Here is a 13,944-nt window from a genome sequence, read left to right as displayed (position 1 = left end):
AAGTGCATTTGTCATATTTTAAATGGGCAGTGAACTGTAGAAGTGTATGTTTCATACATACACACTGTTAGTCAATTCATGCTTATTGCTTTATGATTTCAAGGCAGGTGTCAGGTATGTATCCTCTTATTTTTGTTGAATGCCTGTACCAAAACCGGCAAATTACTTTCTAATTGTTTTCATACATGCTTAAATACTTTCACTTTTTCTCACTTCTGTTAGGGAGTCCTACTGGCACGAGAGAAGGAAACTGTTGGGAAATGAAATTAAAACTACTAGTATTATTTAAGCCTTAGGTCTTCAGCAGGATCAAATTGGTGTAGCACTGTGAACTAACCTTCTTAAATCTATTTTTCTGTTGAGATGTCCCACTAACAGCTTATGCTATAGAGAGTTTTTATTTTTTTTCCTGAATGTATAGATATGTTACAGAAAAATTAGAATTGGTGAGCTATAATTTCTCATTGTGTAGATATTGCCCTCTTTTCCTTTCTCCTGTGTGAGAGCTTAGCACTATTTATGTTCTAGTCCTTTGTATTAATAAAAAATAAACCTGTAATATTATAATGTCCGACATAGGAATTTTTTCAGTGACAATTGGCTGCTAAAAATTTGTCCACAGAGGTACTTGAAGTTAGACTGTTTTCCTGTAACACTTTTCAGGTGCTCTAAAGTTCTGTGTTATCAGTCAATCCTTACACAAGCTTTTTAATTCATACAAAGTATCTTGCATTTCTTTCTTTCTTTTAGTAGGTAGTACCTTAAAAGGTTCAAGAAGAATTAGCAGTAAATCAGGTTTTTTTATGCTTCACTCTGGACTGTTCTGACTATTGTTCCTTGATTTCTAGGTGTTTGATCAATATCTTAATTTTATTACTTTAGAAGACGACATGTTTGTATTGTGTAATCAAAACAAAGAGCTTGTTTCGTATCGTGGTAAGTAAAATTTATATGAAAATTATACCAGAACATCTAAAGCTGAAGGTTACTTCTGAAGTTGTAGCTAATAGCAAGCAATTTACAAATTTAGTAAAGCAAACTGCACTATAGACATATATGCATAGTAGGGCTTTTTATGCATGTAATAAATATAGGAAATAAGTATAGGAAAAATTTCATACTGTTTATACATGTTCATGTTTAGACACTGCTGTTTGGTCATAATCCCTTCTACAGTATTTTCTTTCTGTGTTAATCGTCAGCTGGAAAATTACAGTAAGGAATGCACAGGAAGATAGATGACTGTAAGTGATACAGTTTACTATATCTTCTAGAGGGTGACCAGTCAACACCATCTTTTCTTTTCAAGCCATGAAAATATGTCAGAGTATACAAGGGAAGATGGTTAGGATCAGGGGCTGGAGTAGCACAGCGGAGAATCTGGGAAAAGGGCTTTCTAGAAATACCAGAAATGCTGAAAGTTTCTGCAGACGTGTGAACCAAGCATGTCAGCTTCCTTGTAAATTCTCAGAGTTGCCAGTGAAGTCAGCCTCATGAAACTCCTTTTCTTGGAACTTCTGCTGGAACCTATTTTGGAACCTACCAGGAAAACCAAGTGGCTGCCTTAGGTCAGTTACCTTTACAATGATGGTGCTATGGCAGCTCAAGTCAATAGATGTGTTGGTTGTCAGAGTTGTCCACATTTTTTTTCCTCCCTCCTTTGATGTGATTTCTCTGTGCCTATTGAATATGCTAAATCAACAGAGAACTAGTACCACCTCTCCTTCCCATATTACTCAAACAGCTAGCTGCTACAGGGTGGCTTGTCTTGCTGCTCCTGCTGCAGTTTACATCATCTTCTCCTTTTAAATCCAAAACAGTACTCATGGAGCTGCAGGGTGCATGTTCAGTTTGACTTTATCCATAGAAAATACCAGCTCATTTGTGTGATCTCCAAATCCAACACAAAGGAAGGAGCAGAATTTAAGAGTGGCAAGACAGCCCTTTTTCAATCAGTCTCACACTAGAGATTGTTTCCATTGTCAGAACGAAAATAATTTTTGTTTGAAAAGCAGACTCTTTTCTTTTGCTAAAACCTGCTGTTAAAAAGTTTTAGTAATAATTGTTTTATGATGTGTTTTTGTGTGTCTGACTTTACAAGCTTTCATATGTTTCCTGCTAACTAACGGGGAATTTGAGTTAAAATTACTGAAAATGTTTTGCACACATCAGTTTGTGGGGTTTATTTGCCTCTCTTGGGCTGCTGAAATTTGCCACATGACGTGTGGTTTCACACTATGTTTAAACCAGTCTAGAAATAGGCTGTTAACAAAAGCTGAACAGAAATTGGATCTCCCACTGAGGGTGATTAGTTTTCCCATCAGCACTGTGCTGATGCATCTACTGTGTGAGTGCTGGATCTCACAGAGGATTGGATGGGTGAAAAAGAAGTGGTCTTTTCTGCCTTTGGAGAGTAATCCTAGCAGTTATATATATATAAAAATACAGCAGTTTGTATATAATAATCTACATTAATCAATGTAAATCTGATAGTGATGAAAGATGGCTGCTGCTCTTGCAGCAGCACTGCCATGTGTGGCCATGCATGTAGCTGAATGGGTGAACTAAAAACAAGTATAACAAAAAAGGTTCATTTTCTATTTCCCAATTTCCTGATTATGTGACTGCATTTAAAGGGAGGTAATGTCAGGACAAATAAACATGATAACATTGTTCAATTATGTAAAAGGCTTTCACAGACAGAAAGGCGGTAACACAACCTGGCCATGTAGTAAGGGACAAGAAGTGATGAGCTTAAATTGAAGCAGAAAAGTTTCTGATCAGATATTAGGAGCACTTTCTAACATTAAAGGTAGTGAAATACTGGAATAGATTACCTATAAACGTTATGGCATTTTCATGACTGGTTGTGTTTGGGAATTGGTTTAGACACAAATAACAGGTTTAATTCCTCTTCGGGCAAGATGACTGACAAGATAGTCCCTCAGGCTCCCTTTGATTCTGTTATTTCATGTGTGTAGAAGGATGAGTAAATGGGTAATACTGATACAAAATCAATACTCCTTCCATCCTGATTGCTATTTGAATGCTTCTTTACCAACTTTAGATCATTTTTGTACAACAAGAAAATGTAGTAGACCTAAGTTTACTTTTCTGTAACAGATGCATCTCCAGTAAGCTTGTTACAGTGGAGAGAGAGGAGTATATATAATACATGGTAGAACATTTTACCAAATGGGCTTTCTCAAAAGTTGACCTAAGGAGCAGTAATGTTGAATATTTGTATAGATTGCTGTGGTACAAAAAATGGAGTGTGCTCATAAAGGGTACATGTTACGCAAAATTATAAGGCACTGACTGTATGCAGATCACTGAAGCATAGTAAATGAGTACATTAAACATAAAAATATGGACGGAATTCAGTTTTAACATTGACAAAAACAAGTGAGTAAAAATAAGATATTTTTTTTCCTCCCTGTACACTGGGAAGCAGTTGGTAATAACAACAGAATGATATTCCCAGTTTATTTCAAAGTTTGTCATTACAGAAAAATACAGATATTGGAAAGCGTTTTTTGTGGTGCTGATATTTCAGAAGCTTGAACTCAAAATAAAAAAGATGCTGAGGAGGGTGTTTGGTATGACAACTAATGCCCCTGTCATCCTAGCAGCCTAGTGAAATGTTTGACTTACTAAGTATAGTTGCTGATGGAAACTGCTAATACAAACCATCTTTCTCAAGTTCTTGGAGGAAAAAAGCCAGGGGGAAAAAAAACACCTTTAAAGTTAGGGAGTGATTATAGCTGGCCATGCATACATTTCGGGTGGAACATGTTCATTACTGTTCAGAGCTTTGAAGTTCATCTTTGACAGAAGAATGTAAGACAGTGAGAGATTATGTGAGAGATTTCTAAAGGTAGAATAAAACAACAGAGAACGGGATTTATGGCATGAATCCCAAGGTAGTGCTTGACTTGAGACCTGTGATAAGATTAGGTTTGGTGTTTTCTGCTTGTCACTGTATTCTTGTCACTGTTATTTATTTAATAGAAATGTTGCTATGTGTCTATTTTTCTGACTTAAACATGTGAGGGGAAATCTTTTTATCTGTAGTGTGTAATGTTTTAAAAGTTGGAAATTATCCCTAACCTTGAGACTGTCAGTAAAATAATTTTTTAAAATATAAGGAAAAAAGAAAAGGAATCTCCATTATAAAGGTGATATTTAGAATCTTTAAATATAGACAATGATGTATTGTAATTACACAAGTAATTCTTGATTATTTTCTATGTGAAACTTGTTTTCCAAGTGTGTGGCAATTTCTGTTCTATAACATTGTTTTCTAGGAGGTTTTTAATAATGCAACTAACACAATCCAGTAGTTGCAGTATGTAATACCAGATATAATTAGAAAAGTGTAGTTTGACCTTACACGGTGAGCAAAAATTAGGTTCTCCCAACTTTTGCTAAAAGAAAAAATAAAAAAAGGGAACAAGTAAAAATAATAGATTTGCTAAGAGGGGCATTTCAGAGTTTGATCTCTTCTGCAGCAAAAGCTCTTGGCTGTTAACAGCCATTAGATAAGAAGAGGATTGGATTCAAGTGGCATAAACTTTAACCCTGTTCTTAACTCTTTTCCACATGGTTTTAGCCATTAACCGACCAGATATAACAGACACAGAAATGGAAACTATAATGGACACCATTGTTGATAGTCTCTTCTGTTTTTTTGTTACACTTGGTAAGTTTTCAAATTCTAGCATGTTTTCCATATGTTTTCTATTTCTAGAAGTTACATATTCATTATGATCACTTGAAGTTTAGTGATACCATGTAGCAAAGGTGGGATTAGATCTGTGACACAAATCCTAATAGTTTCTGGGGTGGGTTAATGATCTTGCTTAAATTATTGCTACTGTAATCACTGCAAAAGACAACAAAGGTTGTCCTGCATAAGAGTTGAGTGCTGGTCATCAGTATCAATGGGAGAGGAATACTGAAACACAAAGACATAGATGAACTGGTGCAACTGGTATGTTCTGGTGGTACACTGTTTTTAAGGGACTTCTGACCTTTTGAAACGTAAGTTTTACTGCTTCTATATGAGACAGTTGTCTCCTCAGTGCATTAGCTGTCTTTCTAATGTACACTATAATTCTCATAAATTTCTGTATGAGATATTCACTTATTTTTTAATACTTCAACAATTCTATATAGTAATTTTTGTTTCATAAAGACTGCAGGAGACAAGAATTTAATCTTGGAATGTTACTAAAGATTTGCTGTATAAAATGTACACAAACTTATAATCTGAAAATTTTAATGCAAGTAGAAGTAAATGTATCTTTTATTAGGAGCTATTCCTATAATCAGATGCTCAAGAGGAACTGCAGCTGAAATGGTGGCAGTGGTAAGAAACTAGCTTTTAATTAAGATCTGGTGTCTTTGTATCCTTTTCCTTATGAAGGAAACAAAACTGGAAAGGAGTTATACCAGTTTTTCTGTCTGATTTCAGATCCATAGAACCCATCTGTAGAAAATGTAATATTATGTGATGATAAACTGATGAGAAACTTAAGCATAAATAATCATTCCTCATCTAGAGTTTATAAGGATTTTCTGACAGGCTTTATAATTACAACCATTAAGCTATATATACAGTGCCTTCTACTAGTGTTTTCTATTTGCAAGTTTAAATACAGCGTGTTAATTGCCCAGAAGGAGATTGTGGACAGAAAGGCAACATCTTCTGTGTAGGCTTGGATATAGATATGAATGCTGGAGGAAGAAAATAGAAGAAATTTGTTTATTTATTTCCCATGTACAGTAGACCTAGACTTCCTGCAGCTTAGACATTTATAAACTACAAAAACAGCACAATAAATCTTTAAATGTTCATCATATAAAGAGATTAGGAAACCATTAATTTACTAAAAGCTGTTTTGTTCTTTTGTTCCCCCTCAGAAATTAGATAAGAAGCTGAGAGAGAATCTAAGAGATGCCAGAAACAGTCTTTTTACGGGTGATACACTTGGAGCTGGCCAGTTCAGGTATGGTGTTAGTAATAACTGTGCATTTTTATTTTTTTGTATTTCAGTTATCTGAACTACCTCATTAGGATAATTCACCACTATACTGAAAACTGTATTTACAAGAATTTGGTTCAAATTCTCCAAGAATTTATATACTCTTAGAGGATTTTCCAATCTCTTTGCATAACCAGTTTGAAAACTTTTTTAGCTTATCAGTGTTCAGCCCTAGAACAGTGAGACTAAAATTACTTAGTAAACCAGACAATTTTTTTCAACCTCTAAACCCAGCAAGAGCCAAGCTCCTGCAAATACACTCAGTTTATAGGACCACAATATCTAGTTGGATATCTGAACATATCCATTAGCAACCTTCATTCAGTCCATGAAAAAGCAAGATCATTTTCTCACTTGTGAGCATGTTACCAGTTGTAGTTATGTCAAAAGCAAGTTTCTCAGCTGTTCTCTGTATCTAGCAGAGGAGGACTGCATGAGGACTACCACTTGGATAATGAGATAGTTAAATGGATAAAGTATTGTTAAGTCATGACCATTGGAACCTTTTGAGGGGAAAGACAATGTTGGATGCTTTCCTCCCATGTATGCTGTTGCTCCCATATAGTTAAATACTCCACAAGCTGCCTTAGGAAAGTGTATTACATAGGTTTACACTATAGATGAAAATGTCGAGGAGATGCATTGGAAAGACTGTAGCTGAAGGGAACAATTATAATCTTCTGTCTTGATATAAAATAGTCTCTTAAAATTTTTCTCTCAAACTAAAAACAGAACTTGGATAAAAGACTCAAAAAACATCAAGGATGGCAAAATGGAATGAGATTGAAGAGAGAAAAGCTGTGAAATGCCAGTTCCTTCATTTTTATGGAAACTGAATTGTAACCACTGTTTTTCCTTTAGGGAGGTGGCTTGTTTTCCTGACAGTATATTATCATTACCCTCAGAAAATCAAAATGCAAGGCAAGAGAAACATGAGAACCTTTAACCAGTTAAAAGGCTTCAGATCTTTAGTCTGGTTTTCAGAATCAGGTGACTAAGGCACTTGAGACTATATATATGTGGAAATACTGCAAGGAAATCCAGAACATGGAATTAATATGCTTTTACTCTGTTCAAATACACTGTAGTTCAGCTGCAATTTACTGTAGAATTAATGTGCTTAAGGGAAATGGTTGCAATAATATTCTGTTAATTCACAGCCTTCCTGTCTTCACTATACATTTTTCATGTAGTCGTAACTCAAGACATTTAGACATATCTGCATTCATTTTCCACAGAATTAAATATCAATGAAACCTCCTTTCAGGGAGTTGTAGAGAGTGATGAGGTCTCCCCTGAGCCTCCTCTTCTCCAGCCTCAACACCCCCAGCTCCCTCAGCCCTTCCTCACAGGACTTGTGCTGGAGCCCTTCACAGCCTCCTTGCCCTTTTCTGGACCTGCTCCAGCACCTCAATCTCCTTCCTGAACTGAGGGGCCCAGAACTGGACACAGGACTCGAGGTGTGGCCTCACCAGTGCTGAGTATAGGGTGTTCACTTAGTACAAAAAAAAAATAAAAATTACTTGAATCATTACTAAAAAGTGATTGATGGAATTTTGGGTAGTGATCAGCCCCAGATGCTTTGGGGAAGGTTGGAGGAACTCTGCATAGGCAGTTTCACTTTTAGCTTGAAATATGATATAGAAGGTGGCTGGTATCACTCACTCATGATGTTACTGGGATAATCAAAGCATGTTCTAACTACTCATACAGTGTCATCTTTTCAGCTTCCAAAGGCCCCTGTTAGTCCTTGTTGACAGAAACATAGATTTAGCAACTCCTCTACATCATACTTGGACGTACCAAGCTTTAGTGCATGATGTTCTGGTAAGCGAAAATCAAAATCTGTTTTGTCTTTTTCACTTAAAATTTGCTTAGCAAGTAACAATTTGGAAGATTTTCTCTAGGTTTATTTAGCAATAACTTCTAAAAAGTTAAAAAGTTGAGATCTTGATATTATCAAAAGATAGGTAATTCAGCAACCCTAGTATTTTTCTTCAATAGTTCCTGATCTTTTATGTTATGTAACCTCCAAACTCCATTAAGTTCAATTCAGTTTTGAAAAATAAATACTTTTAAGGAGTTTTTAAACCTATTTCAGCATTAGTTTGAATTTCTAAAATTAGCTATTTCTGGTTTACTCCACAAGGTGGTGTAGATGTTCAAACTAGTGACACGAAATGTTATATGACCCTACTGTGAGGGATCTAAAATAGTTTCAGTTTTGTTTTTAATAATTTTTTTTTTTAATTCAGATAGCCTTAAGCCACTTCTATTTTCTCAAGTTTATTTTCATAAAACCATCAGGAGAAATTTCCTTGAATGAAAGCAAGGATTACTTACCTAATTTAAAAAAAAAAATATTTAAAAAAATATTTGAGGATAGAAGACTGATTAAATAATTTAAAACTGTAAAATATTTACATAAGATTCCTTTATTTTAGGATTTCCATTTGAACAGAGTTAGCTTGGAAGAGTCAACTGGAATGGAAAGTTCTCCAGCAGGTGCTAGACCTAAGAAAAAAAATAAGAAGTCCTATGATTTAACTGCATTTGATAAATTCTGGCAAAAGCATAAAGGCAGGTAAGTTGTATAGTTACAGAGTTAATATAGTCAATAAGAATTCTAAATATTCTTCATATTATGGTAGTTTTATTTTTAAGCTTCTTTGAAAATATTTTTGAGGTTTGGGTTTGGGGTATTTTTAAGGTTTTGGGTTTTTGAGGTTTTGGGGTTTTTTTAAGCAATGATGCTTGCCTGTATATATTGCACATTAGCTTTTTGTTACAGAGCATAAAATTTTTCTCATGAAAATTACATAAAACTATTGAAAAGAGTGATTGTATCTTTGTAAGTTGAAGTAAACCTACAGTAAGATGTCATTATTTTCACTGATTTGATACCCATGCATGATTTGTGTACTGATATTTCTCAAAACATTTTCACTATCATCTTCATCATGCATCCTGTCTAGTTTTAGATGTTTCAGTTTGTTGATTTAAATGAGCCTAATGCAGAGTGTGGCATTAGTCCTTTTCCAGAGGTAGCCGAGTCTGTTCAGCAAGAACTGGAGTCCTACAGAGCCCAAGAAGATGAAGTCAAAAGACTTAAAAGTATAATGGTAAGATTTATCACCTATATGTGCTTTATGTAAAACGTATTAGGACTCATAGTGATGCTTAGCCCAGTCTGTCGCATCCTCCCACACCCTTTCTCAAATTATCAGCATATGCTGAATTTTAGGCATAATACAATCTTAAAAGCAGGACTAAAAGTGCCATAATTTATGAGACGATTCAATTTCTTGTGTTTATTTGTGTTACATTTATATAACTTTCATAATAACTGTAAAACACAATCCAGACATTAATACAATCAGGAGAAATACACTGGAAATGCATTACTGTGTTTGCACGTGTGATCCTTGTGTTTATTATGACTATTTCTATTTCCAAACTCTTCTCCAAAACCCAGGGCATAGAAGGGGAGGATGAAGGAGCAATAAGTATGCTTTCTGATAATACAGCTAAGCTAACTTCAGCTGTCAGGTAAGCAATCAATAGTACATGATTGTTTAATTAATTTGGAACAATTTGTAGTTCTTTCTAACATTTAACTTTTAATATCCTTTGACATAAATAGCTTTAAAAGCAGACTGTTCAAATCTATTACTGAGTTTAAATGCTTTACAGTAAAGTTTAACACAGTGTCATAGACAAATACTTGCAGATGTAACTTCCACAGCTTGTGTGTGTGTGAGCCCTCTACATACAGCTCTGGAGTGTTCCCTCAGCAGTGCTGAATAATTGAAGTGCATCATAGATTTACTTACACTTTTTCAGCAGAAGAACCCAACTACCTTCCTCTGCATTCTTTCTGTAAAATAATTGTTACTGAAATCCACCTCCAAGTATCTGCTTACTTTGCACAGTGTGTAATTAATTACATTTTTATTAATATAGTTTCTTTAACATCTGTTGGCAAGATTACAGTCATTAAGAACTCTGAATGGGAAATTTACTTCCTTGCTTTTGGAGACCCAGCCACCATGGATGATGACAAGACAACTGAAAGTCTGACATTTAGACTTGTTTCTCATTGTAAATAACTTTTTAATTCTACTGATGCCTTGGGGAAAGAGACAGATTCAGTTTGCTGTCTTTTGCTAAGACCCCAATCAGAAGGAAGAAGGAACAATAATTATTTCAAGGATAGATTGAATGATATGCCCAGTGTCCTGTGAAATCCAAGGTGTGTCTGCATTGTCTCTCTGTGAGTTGCAAAAGTTGTTTGGTATGCTATAGCCTAGTTAGAGTTCTATTACAATTACAAAGGATAAGTTGGATCAGATAGTTTCAAAAAAGGGACCAGGTGTTTCCAGACACCCCCTATGAAGTTTTAAAGTTTTGTACTTCGCAAGTTGCTGCCTTTCAGGCTGAGGCAGCAAAGTATGAAAGTAACAAACATGAAAAGCTTTAAACTGGTAGCAGAAGAATTAAAATCATATGACTAAAGCTTCACCAGGAACTTTTACTGTTCAGGTAGCCTCCTTATGACTGTAATTCAGCATTATTGAGGAAAATCTTATACCCTGTTCAGAAAAGTAGATAACAGTACACTTTTTTATTGCAATTTTTTCGGCTCTAATCTTTAAGATTGTGCCGAGAAATCCAAATACTATTAAGATCTTCCATGTAGGCATATTTCTACTTGAAGAATTGAACTGGGCTTTGCAGTTTTGTTGTCCATTATCTGCTAGCCAGAAAAAGATGCCCTTTGGAATTGTCAGGCTTTAAGAAAACTTTTCAATATGTACTAGGAATTGAAAAACAGGTTCCAACATATCAGATTTCCTGGGTTGTTGTGTTGTTTGGTTTTTTTAAATGCAGTCCTTTACAAAGGCAGTACAAATCATCCTCAAGCTATAAATGAGTTCACTGATTGCCAATCACCATCAGTAACATTGATTTTGTAATTGCTGGGAGGAGGACAGAAGGGTACAGCTCATGGCTCTCGGGGACATGCAGTCAGTCAGTGGCATTAAGCACCTTCTCATCTGTTTATTGTTAAACTGAGTAAGACTCTGACTGCCTGGGGTGCTTCCCAGTGTGAAAGTGTATAGACCCTGAGTAGTCTTTTATACATGTGATGCCCAGTACCAGACAGTGAAATTCATGTAAATCACATCACCTTAAGTAACACATTCTATATGAACTAAACTTAACCATTCAGCTTCCCTTTTCATAAAGGAAAACCTTTCCATCATGAATTCTCCATTTAGGATTGTGTTCTGTGCAGAGCACCTGGGACAAATTCCAGAACATCCAAACGTTCTCTGTTTATTTGACAGATACTATTCTTATTTAATATTACTTGATAATTATTTTACATAATTAATATTGTTTGGCAAAAAAAAATTGGTACATATTGATACTTTTTTATGTATCAGACATAAACTAAATGTTGGTTATATAAACCATAATACTAGTAGTTTAGGTAAGCAGATGCTGATTACAAGCTTTCAATAGAAATATTAAATTACTCATGTGTATTTTTTGCTAGCCAAGGTAAAAAAACATGTTTGTTACGGCGAGCCCTTCTCTTCGGGGACACGGCTCTTCTCAGGAGCTCTCTTGCCATCTCTCTCCCCAGGCGTCTCTCGGCATCTCTCCCTCTCTGCTTCTGGGAGCATGCCTTTTATTTTGCCCTTCAGCCCCACCCATTTCCGGCTGGGGCAGGCCCTAATTATTGGGCACAGCTGGGCCTAAGCTCCCAGTTCATTATCGGCGACACCTGAGGACTTGTGGTTCTCACTACACATGTTTTTACTGTATTGCCCATTAATAACATTCACAGTACCAATATACTTTGTAATTTTTTTAGTTCCCAATCCTACTGTTTTCTATGATTCTAGATTTTTATAGACTGCAAAGGTCCCTTCCAAACCAAACTGTTCTATGATTCTATAATTTCTTTTGTACTGACTGTCTACAATACACGATTCAACTAACTGTGCAACTCAGCAGGTTAGTTTGTATTTAATCTCTTCAGCTCTCTTCCAGAACTTCTGGAAAAGAAGAGGCTCATTGATCTTCATACAAATGTTGCAACAGCTGTTTTGGAGCATATAAAGGTATGGTTGCTCTCCAGCTTCAGTTTTCTATCAGTAGTGATCTTTACCTGGAGAAATAGGTTTGAGCAGGTGAAGATAAGAAAGTGATCCTTCCAATTGTTCTACCTTTACAGAAATTACTGTATGATGTTACTTAGTGTTGAATGGTGAGATGGAATGAAATTTGAATGCCTCTTCATGGAAAACAAAGCAAACATACCAATTTTTTTAGTAGTACTATTTAGTGGTATGCTCTCTTTTTTTTTTTTTTTATAATGACCACAGCTTTTACTGTGAGTTGAAGTTGTTCTAAAATATGTTTATGATGGAAGTGTTCAGAGATGTATCATGGCAAGCTAGGACTTCAATATAAGCAGTTTGAGTTTGTCAGAAGGGTACTGTGTACTGTTCACCAATGAAAATGATATCCAAAGGTGTGACAGTAATATGGGAGTTACCAAACTGGTCTTTCCAGCAGGGTCTGTATTAGATGCCTTGTGCATAATTTAACATGTCAGAAGGATGCTTGTCCTCTTTCCTGTTTAAGTCTGCTGCTCTTGTATCACACAACTTGCTGACAGTTTCAGTGAAGCCCAAAAAGGCCTGCGAACTGTTTAGAGACAGAGTTTTGAGCCTTTAAACAGCAAAGGTATTTATTTCTTTCTCTGTTTCATCAGTATTAGTTACTACTAGAATAAAGTAGAAGATGGATCTTTTTCACAGTATGAGAACAGAAATTATAAGTGAGGCTTTCACACTGAAGTCTGGTTTTGAAAGTAATTCAAGCACAAAGTCTCACTGAAAAATCAATTAGAAAATTTTACCCTGTGCTATTTATAACTCATGGAAGGCGATATGTTTTGAATCTTAACTGTCACATTTCTAAAGTGCATAAGCTCCATCCTCAGTTATGACTGCTTCTAATTATTTTAATGTACTATAAATGAACAATGCATTAATTCCAAATTTTAATTAATAAATTAATTTTCCATATTTATAAAATTGAGGAAGAAGTGTGTGTGCCTGTGTTTGGGTCATTACTTTAGAGGCTAGCTTATGTGCTTGTGCAGTATTAGTCATTCAGTTTTCATATCTGGCAATTTTAAAGCAGTAGTATTTTATGTGTTATTTGTTGGATGGAAACCAGGTGCCCAAGCAAAATGTGGAATCCTCTTAGCAATGGGTGTCAGTCAGATGCACTTGTACATTCTCTGTTAGGTGATAATGACACTTCTCTTACCTAGAAGTGGAAGGAATTACTTTAGGGCCCCTTCGCTGTAGCACTCTAATAGCTCCTAGGTTCCCTTCTCAGAGAGGGAGACTGCTATTAGAGAGTTGTCAGGGAGTAGTGATCTATTTCTCCATAAATAATTCTTAATTCTAGCATTGCAAAGTGCTCATATTCTTTCCCTTGTTATTGTATAGCTGTCAAAGGAGGTTGAGGCAGATGAGCATGCAGTTTCTCCAATATGTTGATGATATGTGCATCTGTATCATCTTTACTTTTAATTTAGAAAGAATCACTTCCTTCATCTCATCTTCATATTTACAAAACTGTCTTAAACTGATGTAGAAGCACATGTTTTTCCATTGGAATTTACCTACACTAAAGCCATTTCAATGAATGAATGCAAAGTTGCTTCCAGTTTCTTTATCCTGTCTTTCAGCCTTCAGTGTTACAAAATGTGTCTTTCTGTCTCATGCTGTGGAATTTTAATGTGCAGGATGATATGCTACCTATTGGATTCCTGAGAAATACTCTCACAAAGGGCAGTATCTCAGCT

General features: G+C 35.5%; 1 protein-coding gene across 2 annotated transcripts in view; it reads left to right on the top strand.

Moving 5' to 3' along the window:
• The window catches only part of SCFD1 (sec1 family domain containing 1), a 45,052-nt gene that overhangs the window by 6,714 nt on the left and 24,394 nt on the right, over positions 1-13,944 (top strand). For both annotated transcript variants that reach the window (XR_011726344.1, XM_071746200.1), the window contains exons 6-14: positions 849-936; positions 4,613-4,702; positions 5,316-5,371; positions 5,926-6,011; positions 7,775-7,874; positions 8,492-8,631; positions 9,079-9,169; positions 9,523-9,596; positions 12,100-12,181. Coding sequence is in view for 1 of the 2 variants with exons in the window: in XM_071746200.1 (XP_071602301.1) it covers positions 849-936; positions 4,613-4,702; positions 5,316-5,371; positions 5,926-6,011; positions 7,775-7,874; positions 8,492-8,631; positions 9,079-9,169; positions 9,523-9,596; positions 12,100-12,181 (807 nt within the window). In the remaining variant the exon portion in view is untranslated. The remainder of the gene's footprint in view (positions 1-848; positions 937-4,612; positions 4,703-5,315; positions 5,372-5,925; positions 6,012-7,774; positions 7,875-8,491; positions 8,632-9,078; positions 9,170-9,522; positions 9,597-12,099; positions 12,182-13,944) is intronic.

This window comes from Heliangelus exortis, chromosome 5 (genome assembly GCF_036169615.1).
Source record: "Heliangelus exortis chromosome 5, bHelExo1.hap1, whole genome shotgun sequence".
Classification (NCBI taxonomy): Eukaryota; Metazoa; Chordata; class Aves; order Apodiformes; family Trochilidae; genus Heliangelus; species Heliangelus exortis.
The sequence above is the reverse complement of the archived record's forward strand: the minus strand, read 5'-3'. Positions and strand labels throughout refer to the sequence as shown.